This window comes from Gracilinanus agilis, unplaced genomic scaffold (assembly GCF_016433145.1).
Source record: "Gracilinanus agilis isolate LMUSP501 unplaced genomic scaffold, AgileGrace unplaced_scaffold54803, whole genome shotgun sequence".
NCBI lineage: Eukaryota > Metazoa > Chordata > Mammalia > Didelphimorphia > Didelphidae > Gracilinanus > Gracilinanus agilis.
The window spans coordinates 1-9130 of record NW_025390025.1 but is presented as its reverse complement, the minus strand read 5'-3'; the positions used below and the strand labels follow the sequence as shown (position 1 = coordinate 9130).

At 48.4% G+C, this 9130-nt stretch overlaps 1 protein-coding gene across 1 annotated transcript; it reads right to left on the bottom strand.

Moving 5' to 3' along the window:
* LOC123255964 (alpha-sarcoglycan-like) lies at window positions 1-8949 on the bottom strand (the record flags this gene model as incomplete). Its single annotated transcript, XM_044684670.1, has 5 exons — window positions 1-69; window positions 962-1169; window positions 6639-6665; window positions 7596-7804; window positions 8740-8949. Coding segments are annotated over 4 exons (627 nt in total), but the record flags the coding sequence as incomplete, so codon positions are not given.
* Between the last annotated feature and the right edge of the window lie 181 nt (window positions 8950-9130).

Sequence of the window (9130 nt, the reverse complement as noted above, 5' to 3'; positions counted from 1 at the left end):
CCCCCACCCCTGCTGTAAGTGATTCATCTCAACAGCAGCTGGATTCCTCAGATGGGATGTGGCTGTTCCCTGGAGGGAAAGAGAAGGAAATAATGAGGCCAGGATTGGAGGACCGGGAGGGGGCAGAACCAGTTTCTCTCACACCATATCAGAGAATCATGGAATTACAGAATCACAAAATCAGTGTCTTAGAACTCAAAGGGAACTCCGAGGTTATCTATTCCATCTACAACATCCTCATGGATCTCAAGCAATCATTCAGACTCAGCTTGCCATCAGGGCAGCCCATGATTTGGAGAATGAGATTCTCTATGGGGTCAAGGAGAGCAGAATCCCTTCTCATCACATTAGACCCTCCAGGGAACTTGGAAGAGGGACTAGGATGGGCTTTGCCCTGTTTATTAACTCTTTTCTTGGGGGCAAGGAGGGGACAACAGGGATCATGGGATAAGGACTCATATTGATCACCTTAGTCTACAATACCCTCATTTTTATGGATTGGGAAACTGAAGCCCAATAATTTAATGACATACCCAAAGTCACTTAGTAAGTGGTAAAAAGACAAGAGAAAGGGACTGGATTTGCAGTCAGAGTCATTGAAGTTCCACTTCAAAGATTTGATTCGTGAGGATTCTGAAACCTTATGGTGAGTAACCTTTCAGTTGAGGAGGGGGTGATTTTTTTCTTTTCTTTGTGGAGAGGACCAGATTTGAGCATTAGCCCCTGAGTTCAAATCCAGCTCTTTTCAAAAGAGCATAGTACTTGAGTAGGTGTAGGATCATAGAAAAGCAGTTCTATGCAGATGCCAAGCACTCTGGATTTTCCTGATGAAAATTTGGGAATTCTGTATCCATCCCATTAGGTAGAGATCCCCTGCCACCAGCACCCGAAGGCTGTATCTTTTGGAGGACGGGTTAGTACTACCCACAAAGTGTCCATTTCCCCATTTAGTTTGACTCACCTGGCTAGGTCCAAGAGGTCCTCCCCCTCAGTGCTGGTCCAGGATGAGGGGTACCTGGGCAATGTCAGAGCAGGGAGGCAGCCGCTCACCCGTGCGCACATTGAACATGGGCAAAGTGGAGAGAGGTCGAGGCACTGCTCGGTTTGCTGCCATCTGCCGTAATTCCTCCGTGTTACCGTGAATGGTGCTGTGGTGAACCATCTGGATGCTGGTGAGCAATTAGGAAGAAATGGGAATCAGCACACCCAAGAGCATGGGATGGGGGAACATATAAGTTATATGATGGGAATTCCCTGTCTCCCTCTCATGCCACAAAACACATGTTTGGTGGCAGACAACAAAACTGTGAGAAGGAAGTAGGACGGGGTAAATATGTAGAGTGAGGAGCAGGTAGGTAGACAGAGAGCCAAGCCTAGAGACAGGAGGTCCTGGGTTCAAATCTGACCTCAGATACTTCCTAGCTGTGTGACCTTGGGTGAGTCACTTAACCCCCATTGTCTAGCCTTTTCTCCTCTTCTGTCTTGGAACCAAGAGAAAGTATTGATTTTTAGATTGTAAGGTAAGTTTTTTTTTTTTTTAATGTTCAGTGAACTTATATGTAGAGAATATGGCAGAATGCCTGCTACAGAGGTATCATGTCAAATCATACCCATATGGAGAGTCAACATGCATCACATCTTGGGAACCTCACCTCTCCAACTTCTGCCAGTGCCCCAGGAGGCCAAGTTCCTGGTGACAAAGAGGCATCGGGAGAGAACAAATCTGGGTATGGTGCCTTCCTGGGCAATCACCAGAAAATAAGAATTCCTAATGTTATGTCATTCATGACCTTGTCTCTCGCTAGATAACTAGAAATCTCTCTTGGGTTTGAAGTTGCCTCTCCAGGAAGGAAAAGCCAGAGCTTCTGCAGTTGGGGCACCCACCAAGTCCAAGATTTCCGAACTCTCGTAATTGATTCTTTGAAATGAAATCTTAATCTCTCTGACAGAAAATTCAGCCTCTTTCTTCCATCCTATTCTTTTCTCAGAGATGGAGAGCAGCAGGCCTTCCATCAGACATGTAGTACCTTGGCTTTTATATGATCTTGGCTTCTTTCATTTTCTTCTATATCTAAATATTCATAGGATAGGAAGATTTTCCAGGTCGTCTAATCCAATGCACTCCCACTATTTCATAGAAGAGGTCCAGGAAATGACTTGCCCAAGGTCAAAGAGGCAGACTTACCATTCCATCCCAGGTCCTTTCTTTCTTTCTTTCTTTCTTTCTTTCTTTCTTTCTTTCTTTCTTNCTTTCTTTCTTTCTTTCTTTCTTTCTTTCTTTCTTTCTTTCTTTCTTTCTTTCTTTCCCTTACCTTCCATCTTGGAGTCAATACTGTGTATTGGCTCCAAGGCAGAAGAGTGGTAAGGGGGTCAAGTGACTTGCCCAGGGTCCACTGAGCTACCCAGCTGTCCCCCCCCCCAGGTCCTTTCATTCCAAGTTCAGGGCTCTTTCCACCAAGCTCCATTCTTCTGTCCCTCGATGCCATCTTAACCCTCTTCCTCCCTCCCAAACTCCAACCTTAATTCCGTCACCATTCAGTAAGGTACTAAAATATGGAAAGAGCAACATATGCCAAAGGGAATGTCAAAAGGCCTGGCAATCCTCCCTCCATCCCTGATGAGCTACCCAACAGCCTCCTTACTAAGGTGACTTGAACATCCCATGACAACTGCTATGTCCAGGTAGCCTCAGAATGCCCAGTCCTTCCTGCGCAGCTTGGTCTCCTTTCACTTTGTCCCTGCTTCTTCCCCCAACTCCACTTCAGCCCACCTCCCTGGCTTATCCCATCTCCCAGCATCCCTTGTCCCTAGACTGGTCACTCCATCCCCCCCGAAGCTGATTTCACATCTCTCTCCTGGCCAACCCCTTCTTGCTCCGCACTGATTCCTCCCTCCTGAATCTGTTGCCTCCAGCCCTGGTAGGGACAGCTGTGTCCAAGAGTCTTCTCTGGTCTCTCAGTCACTTTCTCCTCATCTCAGCTTTCCCATTATTGTTGAGGAAAGCGCCATCTTCCTGGTCACCTACGCTCTGGTATCATTCTCCACTCTTCGAATTCACTCCACATAGCCAGTCTTGTCCAGGCTTGTTTCGACATTCGCAAGATCTCCTCTATGTATCCCCTTATCTCCACTTCAGAGCAACCATCCTACTATATACCCTATTTTTAAAAGATATTTTCTTTTCCCAATTACAGTTAACAACACTTTTCAACAGAAATTTTCCAAAATGATAAGATCTAAATTGTCTCCCTCACCCCTCTAGGAGATGGTAAGCAATTTAATCTGGGTTATACACATACTGCATACCCTTGGACCTCTCCCTTGGACTGTTGCAATATTTATTTCCTCCTAATTGGTCTCTCTGTGTCAATACATCCCATTCTCTGCTGTCAAGACACACAGGTCTGACCATTATCACCCCCGGGACTCATAAACTCCCATGGCTCCCTATTACCTCTAAGATAAAAAATAAAATGCTCTGTATGGCATTAAAAGCCCTCAATCTGACCAGTTTTCTCCACTTTGCTTTGTTACTAAGCTGCTTTCAAGACACATCCAACTCTCTGTGACCCCATTTAGGGTTTGTTTTCTTGGCAAAGTTACTACAGAGTGGTTTGCCATTTCTTTCTCCAGCTCATTTTCCAGATGAGGAAACTGAGTCAAACAAGATGAAGTGACTTGTCCAGGGTCACACACATGTAGTAAGCTACTTGGATTTTTTTGGCAAAGTTATAAGAGTGGTTTGCCATTTTCTTCTTCAGCTCATTTTCCAGATGAGGAAACTGAGTCAAACAAGATGAAGCGATTTGTCCAGGGTCACACACATGTAGTAAGCGACTTGGAATTGTTTTGGCAAAGTTATAAGAGTGGTTTGCCATTTTCTTCTCCAGCTCGTTTTCCAGATGAGGAAATTGAAGTAAATAGAATTAAATGACTTGGCTAGGGTTACACAGCTAGTGTCAAAGGCCAGACTTGAACTAATTAAGTTGATTCTTCCTGACTATTATCCACTGTGCCACCTAGCTGCTCTTTCTCCATGTTAGTTGACCTCAAGAATCTGGGGTTCATCTGGGAAAGTTGTACAAACCTCAAATTTACATTTCTAGGAAAGAAAGAGGTGAAGAGGGGATAGAATTGTAGAAAATTTTGGGAGGGGAATCAGGTAGGATGGGGAAAGATAAGACAAAGAATAAGCCTCCACTCCAAAGTAGAGATTAAAGAGGAAACAGGGGATCCAGAGACAACATACTATATATAGCAGGTGGAATTTAAGTCTTCCTGGAGTCAGGAAAACCTGAGTTCAAATCTTTTTCTTTCTTACCTAGATATTGCTGGCTGTGAGACCCTGGGAAACTTGCTTGTCCTCTCTGAACCTCAGTTTCCTCTTCTATAAAGAGGGGATCTGTTACTATCTAATCATAGCTGGTTGGGAGAATAAAGAGAGATCATCTTTGTAAAAGCACATGCCAAACCTTAAAATACTGTCTATCAGTGTCAGCTGTAGCTGGGTGGTGCAGTGGATAGAGCACTGGGTCTGGAGTCAAGAAGATTCCTCTTCTTGAGTTTAAATCTGGCCTTGGACACTTACTAGCTGGGTGACCCTGGGCAAGTCACTTAACCTTGTTTGCCTCAGTTTCCTCATCTGTCAAATCAGATAGAGGAGAAAATGATGGACAAATCACTGCAGTATCTTAGCCAAGAAAACCCCAAATGGGGTCTTGAAGAGTTAGCCATGACTGAAAAACAACTAAACCACATTGAATCCATGCTAGCTACCATTATTCTTATCATAGTCTTCCTGCGACACACAGATATGTGGAAATAACCAGAATTCTCGTCTTCTATGGTGGTTTCCCTTTCCCAGCATCCCTCCACATGACTATACCGACACAAATGCTCAGATGTGTGTGGATTCTGTCTTGCATGTGGGGTCCATGGAAAGCTGAGTTCCAAACGGTATTCAAGCCACGTGCTCCGAAAGCATGCAGAAACACAGGCAAGGCTAGCTAAGGGTACGGGTCTGCCTGCATCCATGCAACATGTGTTTGCTGCCTGTCAACACACATTCCGACACGGGCCGTCCTCAAACGTGCCCTCCAAAGTGCACACACACAGATACCCTCGCCTGCCGCCATGCTATTGCCCTCTGTCATGCACGGCGGCTACAGATCTACAGACCGCTCAGGGCTGGAAGAATTTGGATTTCCCAAAGTTCAATCCTGGCCCCCCCAGGCCCCCCACACCCCCTCTTCTCCCTGTGCCCCCCAGGGCAGAGAACAATGGCCCAACTGTGACCCCCTCGCCAGGGTTCTGATGGTGTCATAATGGCCACCTTGGGTCACCGTAGAGACTGACTTGTGCCCCTCTCCCCGATCCTACCAGTTTGCAGGGGCAAGCGAGGGGCACACAACCTCAATCCGTCCTCCCACCAAGGAAAGCCACTAGTCAGAGCTGAAAGGGAGGAGGCTCCAGGAGTCAGAGAAGAGCCTCACCGGGTCGGTCTACCGACAAGCCCCTGACTGCCCAGGATCAGCTCTACTGAGAGTCTTTCCCTCCCACCAACCTGGAAGTCCTAACGCCCAATTCTCCTCACTCGGCAGGAGCCGAGGAGGAAGAAGTAGAGGGGAACTCTATACCTCAGGCCCCTTCTCCACCTGTAGCCCCAGTCTCTGCCACGACCCCAGAAGGGCAGGTGTCTGATGGCACAGGGGCATCAGGGGAGAGCAAATCCGATTGTCCAAGCAATAGCCGGAGACCAAGCCTGTCAGAGGTGATTCTGTGGGCAGTGGCAGGTTCCAATATACGCCGAGGAGTCTCACTGGCCACTCTGAAGAAGGCCGTTAGCAACACAGGCTTCAACATGGTCCGCAATGCCCAGCGCTTCAAACGGGTGCTAAAGGGCCTGGTGGCCAAGGGGGTGCTGAAGCAGGTGACCGGCACCGGGGTCTCAGGCTCCTTCCGGATGGGCAAGAAGAAGCCCAAGAGCGAGAAGGCAAGGCGGCGCCCGAGACAGAAGCGCCAGAGGAAGCAGGCACCCCAGGTGGAGCAGCAGCAGAAGGCCAAGGGACGCCAGAAAAAGGGGGCCCGGAAGCCAGCCCGCCGTTCCCGGAAGTAATGAAGGCCAGTGGGATGAGGGTACTCAGGCCAGCCGCAGGCACGGCGTGAATAAAGGGGACTGTTGTTTCACACCAGCCTCTGTAGGGTTCTTTGGTCTTAGGAGGGAAGGGGGCAGCCCGGCTGCTGCTAGGCTGGTGAGGGTACAAAGGGGGGCTGTTAGGAAATGATGAGCAGATTCCTAGGCTACCCCTGGGAGGCACAGACTGGCAGGGGAGAAGGAAGGTCAGAAGGGAGAAAAGGGGGCAGTCGCTGTCCTCCCTGTTGTTCCTAAATGTGACATACGCTCCTTAAGGGCCAGACAGGATGGAGCCAGATAGACCAGTTCTCTGTCCCTGGGTTCCCCCCTCCATACCCCACCTAAGACACCAATCCCGGCCGTCAAGAGAACTTCACAACCTCTGTGATTCTCCGGTCCCACAAAAAAAAAACAGAGCCTCAGCGTGGACAGCTCCCTCAGAGGGTTCTCTTTTTCCCAAGGGAAGGAATCCTCCCTAAACCCCTCTCCTCTCCCTCATACTCACTCAGAGGTAGCAAGATTCCTCTTCAGCCTGTTAGAAGGAGAGTTAGAGACAGCATCAACCGATGGACTGATGAACCAATCCCCATTCTCAGCCTCTGCTCCCTGGATGGTTAGCAGCATATGTTCTAGGACTGATTTCCTGAACCCTAGAAACTTGGGGTACCCATGTGTGTATTGCTACCAAATCCTCAGAGTTAGCAAGGGACAATATTAGAGCAAAGCTGGGGTTTTTAAAAAGGGATAATACTGGAGCAGCTAAGTGGCTCATGCATTGAGATTCAGTCCTAGAGAGACTTGAGATCCTGGGTTCAAATCTGGCCTCAGACCCTTCTGAGCTGTGTGACCCTGGACAAGTCACTTAGCCCCTACTGCCTAGTCCTTGCCAGTCTCCTGCCCTGGAACCAAAATACAGTATTGATTCTAAGAGAGAAGATAAGGATTTTAAAAAAAGAGACAATCAATCCTGAGACTGTGTGTAGGGGATAGGATGGTGGGAAGGGAGCATCACTTATTTACAAGTCCTGTTCAGGATTCAGTTATCTATAAAAACCTAAAAGGCCCTGGAGGAAGCTGTCAGTAAGAGGTCAAATGAGCAGCAAAGACCAGGTCCTCCTCATAGACTTAGGAGAGCCACAAAGCTAGTTCTATCCACTGTCCTCCTGACCCACCTCTAAAGCTCTGTTCAGATTGCTATGACCCCGGGCTGCTAACACATCCCAGACTGTCTCTGGCTGGATCATAATACTTAGGGGCAGAAGACTCTTTAGAGCTCCTCTAGTCTAACCCCCTCATTTAACAAAGCAAGAATTGGGAGCCCTGAGAAAAATGACTGTCACAGTCACCAAATGCAAGAAACAGCCAGAATCTGATCCCTGGGTTCCCGGACTCCAGAGTCTTAGGAGAGGCAGGGAAGGAAGGAAGTAGACAGAGGGCCTGCCAGGCTTTGTCCCCAACTCACACGCCCTCCCTTCGGCAGCACATGATGTAAGCCAGAATCAGGGTGAGAAGCAGGGCGACCAGCAGGGGCACCAGGAGGGTGACCAGGGCATCTGTGAGGAAGTCTCTGTCAGGGGCCTCCGTCGGAGGGCAGAAGTATGGGTCGTGCTCCAAAATGCCACTCCCCCAGGTGGGCACCAGCCCAGGAAGGGCAGGTACCGACTTATCCACCTGTGGGAAAAACAAATGACAACAAAACAGTCCAAGATGAAGCAAGGGAGGCTAGGGAGGAGCTTAGAGAAGAGTCAGGGTCCAGGGGAAGGGAAGGTAACAATGTTCACACATAAGTAAAGATCTCCAGGGCTCTAGCCTTGACCAGGACCTTCTTGGGGACAATGGGGAATGTCCCATTAACAGCTGAGACCTGACCTCTCGACACCCACCTTCCCTAATCTCCTGGCTGGTAGACCAACAGAAAAAAGCCCTGGATTTGGAGTCAGAGACCCAGAGTTCAAATCCTCCTTTCTATCGGTGTGACCTTGGACAAGTCACTTAACTCTGGATCTCAGCTTCCTCCTCTGTAAAATGAGGGGAGCAACTAGATAGCCTCCAAGGTCTCTATTTTTCATCATTCTCTTTCCAGTACATCAGGACTCAAAGCACATCTGTCTGCTGGGCAGCTGAGGCCCCCTGGTGTACAGAGGGGGAACTGCAATCTATGTGCATTTTATAATAAACACTTTTAATACTCATAGGGAGGTCACTCTCTTAGGCTATAATTTACAGAAAAGGAGCCGATCTACAGTAGCAGGGGAAGTGGCTTATACTTCCACACTGGACATAATCGATCCACTGATCAATTATTATCTTCCCCCTCCGTTTAGTGTGTTTTATGGTTACCAAAATATTTTCATGTGCACAGGAGGCATGCAGGGTAGGGTTGATGGTCCCCATTTTGTAGATAAGAAAACTGAGGCTGGAAGTTAAATGATGACTGCCATTCACTTTTGTATTTAAGTAGAAGAGCTATTTTAAGTAGCAAAACCCAAGAAAACACCTAGTCATGTGTCTGTGAGTGTGTGGTGTGTGTGTGTGTGTGTGTGTGTGTGTGTGTCCAGCAGGGGAGAGGGAAGGGCAGGGGGTCCACTCTGGGTCACACTCCTCACCAGGGTCACATTGCACCAGTCGACTCGGAAATGGGGTACGAAGCTGTCATAGCAGGACAGAAGTGGCGGCTGGCCCTGGGTGCAGCGGTCATGGCTGGCAGGAGACCCTACCACCTTCAAGCAGGTGGAAAAGGGTCTGGAGGAGCCCACTTGGATGTAAACCCTGAGCCAGAAGAGATCACACCTGAGCTGCAAGAAAGCCTCTGGCCACTAGGAGGCACTGTAGGCTCAAGGAGGGTGGGGAGACCCAGCATGGGTGCGACAAGGGATGGGGGAAAAAGACCCTGGTCACTGTCAATGTGGAAATTTGTTTCAAGGATTTACTTTTCTTTCTTTCTTCCTTTCTTCCTTCCTTTCTTTCTTTCTTCTTCCTTCCTTCCTTCCTCCCTCC